We start from the raw sequence: 13,522 nt of genomic DNA on the forward strand, positions 1-13,522 counted from the left end.
TTCGACATAATATTTTTGACTTACAGTGGGTTTCGTGGAACGTAACACCATCATAAGTCAGGAACCACCTGTATTTGGTTTCTATTCTTCTATCATGTTTTTTTTTAGCCCACATACTTGTCTGATGTATGTTCACACTGACAATCTTCTTCTATTTTCCATTTTTAATTCAACAGCATTTGCAGCTAGCTCCCTCCACCCCATTCAGAACATTGAAACAAGTCTCTGACTTCCTGAAATGTTTACTACATTTAACTCATGTGATCTCAGTCTGCCAGCTACCAGCTGAAGAACATACCAATTACAAGTTTTGTTCCTGCTGTTCATGCTTGCCAAGGCAATGGCGCTGACTTGCAACTTGGACTTCATCAAACCCTTTGCAGCACTCAGGTCAATATGGTCCTTAAAAGTCAGGCCAATTGACCACCCCCTTTTATAGAACCGAAACTTACACTTCAGGTTCCTCTTCCCTTTAGCAGAAAGATCCTCTAGGACCCCACACATAGTCCCCATCTGCTATGATTATCATGTATGCCAAGGCCAGACTTTCAAATTGATTCCATGCATCCTTCCAATTTCAGTAACCGCTTGTCCTGAGCAGGGTTGCAGTGAACTGGAGCATATTCCAGAAACAGTGAGCAAGAAGCTGAGGAGGGGAATACCCCATGGAAGGGATGCCAGTCCATCACAGGGTAGTAAGACACACAAAGCCCCCAACATTCACTCATTTAACTGATGCATTTCTCTGAAGCAACTTACAATGTTAAGCTCCCTACAAGTTTTTTTTTTTTTTTTTTACCTGTTTATACAGCTAGGTAATTTTACTGGAGCAATTTACCTTACTGAAGGGTACTACAGCTGACAGTGGGATTCAAACCTGCAACCAGTGCATCCAAAGGCAGCAATTCTAATCACTACACTACCGTCAACCCATGGACAAGCTATGTCCAATTTAGCATTATCAATCAAACTGCAGTACTGTACATGATGTCTGAACTACAGGAGGAAACCCATGAGGACACAGGGAGAACATACAATCTGCACACAGACTGAGCAGAGATCAAACCCGTGTTCTCTTGCACCAGGCACTGGGTAGCAGTAACACTTTTAAATTACTGGCCGAGGGACAGCTGACAGTGTTGTGGTTAGCGCTACTGCCTTTGGCTCCAAAGGTCACAGCTTCGATCCTCACCTCCAGCTATACTACCCATAAGCAAGGCACTTACCCTAAATTGCTCCAGCAGAATTACCCAGCTGTGCAGATGGGTAAATAATTGTACCCTTAACACTACAAGCTGCTTTGGAGAAAAGAGTCAGCTAAATGAATAAAGATAAATTGTTTTTTCTTTCTCAATATACAAAATGTAGTACAAAAATTCTGCCCAGCATTAATCTGGAGCTAAGTGCGTATCATCGTATTAAGTAAGCAAAATCTGATCTTGTTTGGCACTTATTCAGCCAGTAACAGTTCCAGGACTTCTATGAATGAGAATAATGCAAAAATAAATTACCCCATTGTAAGTAGTGTATCTAGCAGTGTAAGTCACCGTGGTGAATAAGGTGTGTGGGCTGATAACACTACATAGTATACATTGTAAGTCGCTTTGGAGAAAAGCATCTGCTAAGTGAATAAATGTAAATGTAAATACAGATTAAAGTAAGTCATAAGTAAAACATGTATTTCACCTCAGTTTAGTTTGCTGTTATGCAGTGCTCTTCAGCAAAGTAAAGCAAGGTAACAAACAACATATAACACATGTTGCTTACAAAGTGACAATATAAGGAAGTACTGCAGAGTCGAGTATCCCAAATGGATATTTTTGAACTGAACAGCCATTGTTCCACATGGATATTAATGAAAACAATGCTTAAATGGAACAACTTCTTAAACACATAGTTTAAATGCTAAAATGAACTTACCATCAGTTAAATATCCCTCCTTTTATTTTACTGTACCATATGTTTTTAGTTACCCTCTTACTGGAGCCCTTTAAACACTTCATACACAGAAATAAAACCACAGAAAAAAAAGAATTAGTATATACTAGTAAGTAATACATTATAAAACAATATGTTCACTGCTGTAGTACAAGAGCCAGTATTTCAGTCATTTTTATTTTTCCATTAGACGCATTAAAAACAATGCTTTCATTACTGCACGAAAGGTATAGCACGGAGGTTCTCAGTTCTGGCTCCACTGTGGTGGAATGACCTCCCCCTCTCACTCAGAACTGCTGAAACTCTGTCTACGTTCAAGAAGGGTCTGAAAACTCACCTTTTCCGGACCCATTTCGCCCAAGATCTCTCCAGCTCATGTACGGTGTAAATGTTCACGCACCATAACTTTATGATCATACCCAGATAAGCCTTTGCACAGCCACTGCTCCTGTACTGTATGTAAATATGTACCTTTTTAATTTAACAAAAAATGTAGGAAGGTGATGAGGATTCGTCTGAGGTTTGTGCACCTGCTCTTGCGATGAGCATCGGTGCATAAAGCGGAAAGAAACAATTTATTCAAGAATGGCATGTCTGCAACTATGTCTCTCTTTCTCCTAATGTAACGCACAAATTGTATTTTTCTGAGATGAACGTCGCTTTGGAGAAAAGCGTCTGCTAAATGAAGAAATGTAAATCTAATTATCCTTTCCAGTACATAGCAGCCTGAAACAAAGTACTTCCCACAAAGCAGCGAGCAGGACATCACCTCTAAATAAGGCCATAACATGACCATCTATTATTTCTAGATAGAAGATAGACTTCTACATATTTTGATATCATTTTTAAAGAATTATTATATTTTTAGACCTGAAGGCTGCTAATGGACAGCGTGTCATCCGGCCGGTGCACTTTCAAATTATGACACCATAAATATAAAAATAGAGATGTTACTCAGAAGGTTCAGGACCTCAGATAAATAGTCATTTGCAGAAGTAATCTGTACATAAAACCGACAGCTTGGTTGGTATAGAAAGCGGCGACAGCGTATTGTGCTGTAGTAACCTGTGTGTCAGTCAGGCCAGTTGTTCATGTGAATTTCTTAGCACGGACTGTACATTAACATTTATCCCCGCTGTACGTCGTTTTACTGTGACATGAACCATTCGGGTCTTTAGCATCGTGTATAATATATTTATAATAGCGGAGACCACTTAAACGTCGTGTGAAATTATTCAAGTTAGCAATACATACCAAGCCAAGGGCTCTGAACTCCCTGTCCTTCTTACTGTGTCACTGACTGAGGAAACCCGGGGGGGGGACCGTTTAGCGTCTATCCTGTGGTAATAAATTCAATTATATTGTCAGTGTGTGAAACCCGTCGAATTGCCCTCTTCATGACGCCGAGAAACTGTTGGCCTTTTTCCTGACCGGCGTTCTTCTTGTCTCGCTTTTTCTCAATCAGTAGGCCTGCTCAGTTGCTCAAATCATTAATTTAATATTCCACTAAATTGCATAATTCCGCGAAAGCGAAGGGGGCGAACAATCCGTTTTAAAACATTAAATATTCACGTACGCGTCCGCCTTTGTGGTTCACCGGTATGGGCTGGAAAAAGGTTGGGCGCGAGGAGGCTCGCGCCGCGAATTCAGTCGGGGGGGGGGGGGACGGGGGACGGGGGACGGTCAAGGGTAACGAGGAGCGCGCGACACGCTTCGCATCGCGGCGCGCGACGAGCCCGGCCGCGGCCCCGTCTCGAGACCCCTCCCCGCCCTTATCCTGGGACACGGCTTTCATCATGAGCGAAGTTGGTTTTCCTCCTTGCAATTTAATTATTTATTTAATTTAAACCCACCCAAATTTACGGCGTGTGCGGCCATCCGTGTTTAGTTAGTAGTGCGGTACCAGCAAGTAGCAAGATTACAAAACGACGAAATGACGCGCGTGATCAAGAGTGCCTGAGACACTCGTCCAGCAGCATGACATGATCGGACCGATCGGTAAAGAACAGCTGTATCCTGTGCTTTGTCCTTTGTGCTGCTTGTCCTGCTGAGCCGGGATGTCTGCCGTTCCGTTAACCTAACGGTTATGAGTTCCACCGCTTTAAAAAAACCGATCCAGTTTTTAGGGAAGAAAGTCAACTCGCACGGTACGTACGGTAGAACTGGAAACGAAAATGACCGCGCGCACACGCGAGAAGTGGCCAGAACGCGCCCAATCTAGCGAACGCAAACCCATCATGATCGTGATCTCCCGACAGACGTGAGTCACTACACTTCTACTGCCCGCAACGCCACGGTCACACACGTCCCCGCAAAGTCGCCAAACCGCACGTAAATGTTTCTCGGAGAACTCCGCGTATCCGCACATGAACAAAACGACTCACCGCCGGACGAGCTTCCTCCGGGGCAGGACGGACGTGCAGTAACGGAGACGGAGGAGGCGCCGCCAGAGAGCAGCTGAGCGAGGAGCTGCTGGCTGCCCGCGCCGCGCAGAGATCCAGCCGGAGCAGGAGGTGACTCCCATGTACTTATCGCAACATCATCACTGACTGCGCTGTGCACCTAAAACAAAAAAAAAAAAAAAACAAACGCTATTCACATTATGAAGCGATAACACGCGAAAAGTGAGGAAAAAAAGTAAGAAAAATAAGTTAACACAGAGATGCCCACTATTCCGCTTACACACTGAGAGCGAAGAACATATTGGGCTTCTTGCGATGTTGACGCGCATGCGCAGTAACGACGCTATAATGATAAACATGCAACTTCATAATCTAGTAGGCGGCTGACCAGTACACATGGAAATGACTGGGTTTATACGCAGCTATATAGAACGTGCACGTGTCAGAAAATATGTTCTATCGACTGCCCCGCAGCGCTAAGTAGTACAAGTCAATGAGTAGTGGGAGTGTTTTCGCTCTGCCGGCTTAAGGACTTTTAGATGGACAAACACACAGGAATTCAATTAAGTAACGCAGTGCGATTGTCTGTGAATACTAACATTTGGCGTAAACAATGCACGAATATGCTACAAAATACAGCAATGATAACCGTTTTTTTATTCGTGAATGCCATTCTTAATGACCAGAATACTATAAGTGTGTAAAGCACTTCAAACATTAAAAATGTACAAATTAAAGTGTTTCAAAGTTGATCTACTTTCGATGTTTGTTTGCAGGATTGCTTATTTCTTTCCAGTAACAAAGACATGTTTTTTTTTTTCTGCGCGCTTTGCAATGTATCAAATAGCCTAGGCCATGTCTTTCCGTTAAATACAAGACTGAGCGAGTGCCTTTTGCAGCTTTCTTGTGTTTCTAGTTCGATCCCCTCCACGAGATCATCTTTTCTTAAATCTAAGTCATCATGAACTGTTAACGTGATCTGAAGAGAAAATAAAGCTCGAGTCGAGAGATGTGACCGATCACCACGTGCTGTGTAGTTTCCGCTAAGCCTTTTTTTCCGCTGAGAAGTTAAACCCATCACCCTGGAATAACGCAAAAGCCTCTTTTCTTGACTAGAGACACTCAGTTTAAAGCGCTGAAAGTCGCCCCCCCCCCCCGCAGAATCTGAAGACAGCGTTACTGCGTATCGTCCGAGCAGGCAGCATAGGACAGTCCAGGGTGAGAAAAAGGGCTTGCAAAATCATCCTAGACCCTTCGCACCCAGGCCACTTCCTCTTTGTCAAACTTTTACTGTCTGGCCAGCGCTACGGAGCACTGAGCACCAGGACAGCCAGGCACAAGAAAAGTTTCTTTCCTCAGGACATCTACCTCATGAACAGCTAAATGTCCCCTAGGGAGTAAACTGGTGCAATAAACAACGCTGTTTATATTTCTATGTATTTTTCACATCATATCTCTTAATTACTTTCCCTTGCATTGTATATAACGTACCTGTACAAACATATAATGCCTAGTGTCTATTTTGTATGTTGTGTACTTTATACTCTATATATTTTTCTTTTTTATCTTTTATTAGCCCACTATACTTTTATTATGTGTCTTGTCACTGTCATTCTCTCTGTGCTGTGGAATTTCCTGTCACCAAGACGAATTCCTCTATGTGTAAACATACTTGGCAATAAAGCTCATTCATTCATTCATTCATTCATATTGCCATGTCCAGCGGCGTCACTCCGGCTGGTGTGAACATCCCACCCCCGCCCCCCCCATGGACCTCCTCCCGTACCAGACCATACAGAATCCTTAATGTTTTTTGTACTGATGTTACTCGTAAATCGTAATTCCCGTATATCACCGAATGTAATGACAATATCAGTGACGTAAACAACTAAGAAAATTAAAACGACACCTTTAAATTACAATATCATCCGCACAGCCTAATAAATGTATTTACAAAAATTCGGTAAGAAAACAATACAATTCGAAGTAAACGCGTTCAAGAACTACGGCCAAATTATTTTTATTTTAACCTTATTGACATAGGTTCACAAATACAAATTAACACAGCCGCGTCGTATCTAAAACACAGGAAAATTTGACAAAATCAGCGACTGTCGAAACAGCGGCAGCAACGAAAACGAAGAGCGCGTGCTTCGTGGCGCGCGCAGACGAAACCACGCGATTCGAAGCGTCAGTGTAATTGAGTAATAATGAGAGTTGCGGTGCGAGCGGAGCGCCTTGGAAGGTTCAAAAAGTAAATCAGCATAACATTTTAGCCGTGTGGGCATATTGATGCATGTAAGCTGTGCTTTCGGGAAAAAAAAAATATTTTTGCTGTTATAACTAACTACGGGAATATTTTTATAGCAAAATAATAACTTTCTGCTGGAACGCTGCGCAAAAAAATATTACAGACACTCATTTTGGTGTCACCTCCTCTGATGGTGTCACCTGGTGTGTCCGCACCCCCCTAGTGACCCCACTGGCCATGTCAGGTTAAAAGAGTACCATTGGAAGTGCTGTGCTTTAGAGATGATGTTACTTACATGGTGAAATCCAGTAATCACTACAGTCAGTGTGCAGGGAGTAAATGTTCCAAAAGTAAAACCAATAAATGAACGCAAAGGTACAGACCTCTGTAATATTAGCCCCAAGGACAACAAGTTGGGGTACCAGCTGACGGAGCTCGTTACCATGTTGCGCTGGTTTAACTCTCATTTTCGCTCTAATACAAGTTGCTCACCCTGAAGGATACAGTAAAAATTACCCCGCTGTATAAACTGCTACACTTTGTAAGTGTCTTAGCATACAAACGCTGTTTAAAATGATTCCTAAAGCACACTTCTTATGAACAGACCCCAGATGTGGAGCAGCTGATTAGAAGTTATTGTTATTCCCTAATTATTCACACCAAATGAAATATAAAGAGCGCAAACATCACATATTAAGAAAGCTAATAAATTATTTTATCTAATAGGGGGGTGTGGTGGTGCAGTAGGTTTGACTGGTACCCGCTGTGTGGTGGGCTTAAGTCCCGCATGGGGTGCCTTGTGATGGACTGGTGTCCCGTCCAGGGTGTATCCCTTCAGCCTTGCCCCCCTGTGTTTCCGGGATAGGCTCTGGCTCACCGCGACCATCCTCAGGACAACTGGTTGTTAACGTTGGTTGTCTGCATTTATTTTATCCGGTTGCATTAATAATTGAATGTACTGGTGAGGGCACAGTGGGTTTGGCCGGATCCTGCTCTCTGGTGGGTCCGGGGTTTCCAGTCCTGCTTGGGGTGTCTTGCGACGGAGTGGCGTCCCGTCGTCGTGGGTGTGTCCCCTCCCCCTCCAGCCTTACGTCTTGTGTTGCCGGGTTAGGCTCCAGCTCGCCGCGACCCCATTCGGGACAAGTGGCTTCAGCCAATGTGTTTGTGTGTGTGTGTGTGTGTGTGTGTGTGTGTGTGTGTGTGTGTGTGTGTGTGTGTGTGTATACTGGTGAGAGCATGTTTTAAAACCTAAGAAATTAAGATATTGCACATAAATCCATATCCACTTCTTTTGGATTTATCATGTTAATGGTTACATATTAACTATGGTAACTGTAGTTAATACTTATCTGGGCTTTATTTTTTTAATGAATTCATTCATTTATCTGTAAATCAATCATTTCAATACCTGTATATCTAATCAGGGCCATACCAGGCCTGATACGTGTGTAAAAGATATTCACAGAACATGTGTGCATACAAGATACTCTCAGAACATTACTAGGCAATAGAAGGACATGGATAATATACAAAAGCAGGTGGGGTTTGTGCAGACAGCTTGGAAACGAAGGAGTATAAACTTCTGTTCTGTAGTTCAGTAATAGAATGTGCAAAATTTTAAAATTCAGTATTGTTTTTGAATCGAATTATGAGAAAAACTTAAATTGTGTTTGACAGAATACTACACGTTCTTTAGTGTTGATGAGAAAGGAAGTCCTCACTCATTGCTGCCTGCCTGTCAGACATCTCTTCATGGATGTCTGATCACCACCTCCAACCCAAGCTCTCCAAAGCAGGGATCCTCCACCTCCTTGCTGGCCTGTCTTCCTGCCATGAACTCTGTATCAAACTGGACAACTCACCGATTTTGCCTGCCTCTTCGGCTAAGAGTCCAGGAGTGATGATTGACTCAAATCTGTCTTTCTCTCAGCACGTCGAAGCCACAACCTGGCCCTGCAGATACATGCTGCATAACATCCAGCCCTTATCTAACAACAGTCTTTGCCCAACCACTTGTCCAGGCCGTGGTGACATCCCACCTGGACTACTGCAACTTTCTGTTGTCTGACCTTCCGCTACTGCCATCGAGCCTCTACAGCTAATACAGAACGCTGCTGCACAAATTGTGTTTGACCTGCCGAGTTGTTCCCACGTATCTCCCCTCCTTGTCTCTCTGCATTGGCTTCCTATAGCTGCCCGGATGAAGTTCAAGACTCTGGTTTGGCCAACAAAAGCATCAATGCAACTGCTCCCAGATATCTACAAGACTTGATCATCCGTTACACCCCAGCCAGACTGCTACACTCCTCCACCTCTGCCCACGTGGTGGTTCCACAAACAAAAATATCCAAAAGCAAAGTACAAAGGTTTTTGGCTCTGGCTCCGATGTGGTGGAACGACCTCCCCCTCTCACTCAGAGCTGCTGAATCTCCGTCCACATTTAAAAAGCGTCTTAAAACTCACCTCTTCCAGACTCAGTTTTTCCATGATCTCTTATGTTCATATGTTCGTGCTCTATAACCAACTGTTGAATAACAGATAAAGTTTCACGCAGCTACTCGTGTAATGTAAATGTTTAATTTAAAAAAATTAATAGGAATGCGATTAGGAACTGTCGATTATTTCGATAAACCCTTAAGCAGCTACTTGTGTGACGTACATTGGTTCACGTGGTTGAAAGTAACAAACCAACTGTACTTTAGAACGACACGTCTGCATCTACATCTCTCTTTCAGCTGATGTAATGCACACATTGTATTTTCTGTAAGATTTACGTCGCTTTGGAGAAAAGCATCTGCTAAATGAATAACTGTAAATGTAAGTTATGCCCTAATTTCATAAATGTAGTAAAGGAGGATACATTTAAATCTACATTTATGCGTTTTGCACTTTTGTAAGAGAACAATACAAAAAGCGTATTATCTCAACCGAGAGATTTTGATGCAGACATGTGATTCTTGAATACAGTCCTTTTGTCACATTCCACCCCATGAACCAGTATTCATTACACAAGTAGGTGTACATAGGCGTTTCTATTATAAGGCAAATTATTAGAAATTTTTCAACACAACAAAGATGTAGGGTAATTTAAGCAAGACGTCTGCTTTTCAATAGCTTGGAGATTTTTTACCTGAGCTGTTACTTCACTATTTAGTAATATTTACAGTTTAACAATGAAATCACTGAAACTTGTATGTTGTATTGACTGGAAACTCTGCATTTACCGCTCCGTAGGGGTTTGAGCAATCGTTGATTTGTTTTTCCATTCCTTTTCCCTATATGCTTGACTTTTTTGCACTATCTGCAAACAGTGTCTGCTGCCCTTATCTCCTCTAAGGTTCCAACGCCCATCCTATCAGTTCAAAAATTCAGTTTTCTCATCTATCATGACTTTACACTCGCTCATCGCTGGTTTCCATCGACTTGACCTTTGTATCGTTTTTTATGGTTTCTCTGGGGAATTACTTCAAGAAACAGCCACTTAAGAAATTTCCAGGTTTAATAAAACAAATGAAATACATCTTAAAATAATACCATTCACACAAATTCGACTTTTCTGTTAAACTAAAGGAGACATGATGTGTAGAAATCATTCGCTGAGGTCAGCCTTACGTAAACAGGATGTAAATTGCGCAATGTAAATTGTTCCAGTAAAATGTCCAGCTTGTATAAATGGGAGTTATTTCTGTTGGCTAAGAGACAAAATAATATATTAGAAAGGCGTTATGTACCATGCAAAATGAGGCACAAGGCATTTTTGATCCATGGTTAGCTGGTAACATAGAGGATAGATGGTGCAAGCAGTGGTCTGAACTAAGTCTGAAACCCCACTCATGCTCTAGAACCCTTAAGCGAAGTACTTGTTACACTTATGTACCTGTATTGTGAAAGGTTACAGTAAAATTGACCCAAATGTATAAATAAGTAAATAATCATTCTAAGTAGCTCGGCCTAGAAACATTTTCAGTTGCTCGCTTAAATAATTAGAAAACTAAATAAATAAAGGTCTAGCACAAGAAAGCAGGCAGATGGGGGAAGGAAAATTAGGAGAACGCAGACACCATGTGCACAGTCTTACCGTAATGAGTAAGGAGAAAGCATCTCCCTGACCTGCTGACAACAACAGTGTGACACCTGTGCGAAATATGTCATTAAGGCTATTGTGCTGTTTGCGGCACATTGTATATCTCATTGTCCTGGGCAGGAATCCGTAGCCACTGCAACAATATCACTGGAGGAGGAAGCACTTAAACTACATTGTGACTCGCATGGATACTTTGTTTAATAAATGTCAGATTCTGCTCCACTTGTTCTACAGATGGTCTGGAAATAATTTAACCTTGAGTGCATCTGTGTTATCTCTCCAGTTCGCGGTGCCCTGAACACCCCCGATTGTTTATTAAATTAACTTTAATGTTAATCATTGAATAGATTCCCCAGAAATAACTAAGCTGGATTTGTAGCCCTGTGATTTACTTAAAGGCACATCAGAATTCCTATGACTGGAGGAGAAACGGAGGACGGGGTCCCAGAACACTCATTAAAAAATACAACCTGTTTCTGTTAATTGCTTCCTGTACATTTACATTTATTCATTTGGCATATGCTTAGAAAATACAATTTGTGAATTACATTAGCAGAAAGAGAGACATAGATGCAGACACATGATTCTGGTCCAGTTAGTTTGTTCCATTCCATCATATGAACCAAATGTTCATCACACGAGTAGCTGCATAAAACGTTATCAGAATATCGACGATTCCTTATCACCTTCCAAGTAATGATTTTCTTTTTTTTTGAGATACAAACATTTATTTACATTACAGGAGTAGCTGCATAAAGGTTTATCCAGAGATGATCTTAAAGTTATAGTGCATGAACATTTACCCCTTGCATTAACTTAAGAGATGATGGGCGAAGTGAGTCTGGAAGTGGTGAGTTTTAAGATGCTTTTTAAATGTGGACAGAGATTCAGCAGTTCTGAGTGAGAGGGGGGAAGTCATTCCACCACAACAGAGCCAGAACTGAGAACCTTCGTGCTTTACCTTCTGTGTGCGGGACCACCAAGCGGGCAGGTGTGGAAGAGTGTCAGGTTGGGGTGTAGTGGTTGATCAAGTTGTGTAGATAGCTGTGAGCAGTTTAAATTGATGCATTTGTAGGCCATAACCAGGGTCTTATTTTTGATCTAGGCGGCTATAGGAAGCCGTGCAGAGAAACGAGTAGAAGAGATACATGCGAATGCTTCGGCAAGTCAAACACAACTCACGTAGCAGCATTCTGTATCCGCTGTAGAGGTTTGATGGCAGTAGCACGAAGGCCAGACAAGAGAGAGTTGGAGGTGGGATGTCACTTTGGCCCGGACCAGTAGTTGGGCAGAGTCAGTTCTAAGGTAAAGACGAATCCTGCGGATGTTATGCAGGATGTATCTGCAGGTCCGGGTTGTGGCTTCGATGTGCTGAGAGGAAGATCGACTTGAGTCGATCATCACTCCCAGACTCTTAGCCGAGGAGGTAGGTAAAATGAGTGAGTTGTCCAGTTTGATCGAGAGATTGTGCCAGGTCAGCTGGGAGGTGTAGGATCTCTGTTTTGGAGAGGTTGAGTTGGAGGTGTACGGGGGCGTGATGGCGCAGTGGGTTGGACCGGGTCCTGCTCTATAGTGGGTCTGGGGCTCGAGTCCCGCTTGGGGTGCCTTGCGACGGACTGGCGTCCCGTCCTGGGTGTGTCCCCTCCCCCTCCGGCCTTCCGCCCTGTGTTACCGGGTAGGCTCCGGTTCCCCGTGACCCTGTATGGGACGAGCGGTTCAGAAAATGTGTGTGTGTGTGTGTGTGTGTGTGAGTTGGAGGTGGTGATCGGACATCCATGCAGAGATGTCCATCAGGCAGGCAGGCAGGCAGCAATGTACATGGAAATGTCTGATGCTCCAGGTGGAAAAGAGAGGAAGAGCTGGGTATCATCAGCATAGCAGTGGTATTTGAATCTATGGGAGACGATGACAGGACCGAGGGAGGAGGTGTTTACATTTACATTTATTCACTTAGCAGACGCTTTTGTCCAAAGCGACTTACAATAGATACTATGTAGTGTTATCAGCCCACACACCTTATTCACCTTGGTGACTTACACTGCTAGATACACTACTTTCAATGGGTCACTCATCCATACATCAGTGAAACACATTCTCTCTGTGACACTCACACGCTATGGGGGAACCTGAACAGCATGTGTTTGGACTGTGGGAGGAAACCAGAGCACCCGGAGAAACCCACACAGACACGGGGAGAACATGCAGACTTCACACAGACTGAGCTGGGATCGAACCCACGTTCTCTCGCACCACCCAGGCGTGGATTGAGAAGAGCAGAGGACCCAGTACCAAGTCCTGCCCAATACCTGAGACTCAATCAAAATATTCGGTTCATGTCGTTGCATGCTGTCTGAGTCACAAGGCAATGTACTTTTCAGTTCAAAATGCTTGCAATTTAAAAAGTGTGAACAGTAAAATTAGTTATCAGCATTGTCCATTCACCATAAGAATAAACATAATTTAGTCCATCAATCCATAATCAATAACAATTTATTACTTGCAACTTACTTGCAACAACTTATTGGCACAGTGGTAGCAGTATGGTGGCACAGCAAGTAGTGCTGCTGTCTCACAGCGCCTGGGTGGTGTGAGAGGACATGGGTTTGATCCCCGCTCAATCTCTGTGGAGTTTGCATGTTCTCCTCATGATTGCGTGGGTTTCTTCCCACAGTCCAAAGACATGCTGTTCACGTTCACCCATAGTGTGTGAGTGATAGAGAGAGCATGTTGTACTGATGTATGCCTGGTGCTCCACCAACAATCTCATTCTTAACACCAGGAAGACAAAGGAGATTGTGGTGGACTTCATGAAGGAAAGGAGAACTGACCTCAGTCCTGTGCTCATAA

At 43.1% G+C, this 13,522-nt stretch overlaps 1 protein-coding gene across 7 annotated transcripts in view; it reads right to left on the minus strand.

Moving 5' to 3' along the window:
- The window catches only part of LOC108932369 (CMP-N-acetylneuraminate-beta-galactosamide-alpha-2,3-sialyltransferase 4-like), a 28,368-nt gene extending 17,469 nt beyond the window's left edge, over positions 1-10,899 (minus strand). The window contains exons 1-2 of one of the 7 annotated variants that reach the window (XM_018748685.2): positions 10,670-10,880; positions 4,323-4,500 (exon numbers count right to left, since the gene is read on the minus strand). In XM_018748685.2, coding sequence (XP_018604201.2) covers positions 4,323-4,500; positions 10,670-10,783 — 292 coding nt within the window. In that variant the 5' untranslated portion in view covers positions 10,784-10,880. Of the gene's footprint in view, positions 1-4,322; positions 4,501-4,620; positions 4,958-9,054; positions 9,121-10,669 lie in introns of those variants that run through there. The other 6 variants (XM_029255334.1, XM_018748686.2, XM_029255335.1 and 3 more) reach the window with 6 other exon arrangements.
- Between the last annotated feature and the right edge of the window lie 2,623 nt (positions 10,900-13,522).

Source organism: Scleropages formosus, chromosome 10 (genome assembly GCF_900964775.1).
Source record: "Scleropages formosus chromosome 10, fSclFor1.1, whole genome shotgun sequence".
Taxonomy (NCBI): Eukaryota; Metazoa; Chordata; class Actinopteri; order Osteoglossiformes; family Osteoglossidae; genus Scleropages; species Scleropages formosus.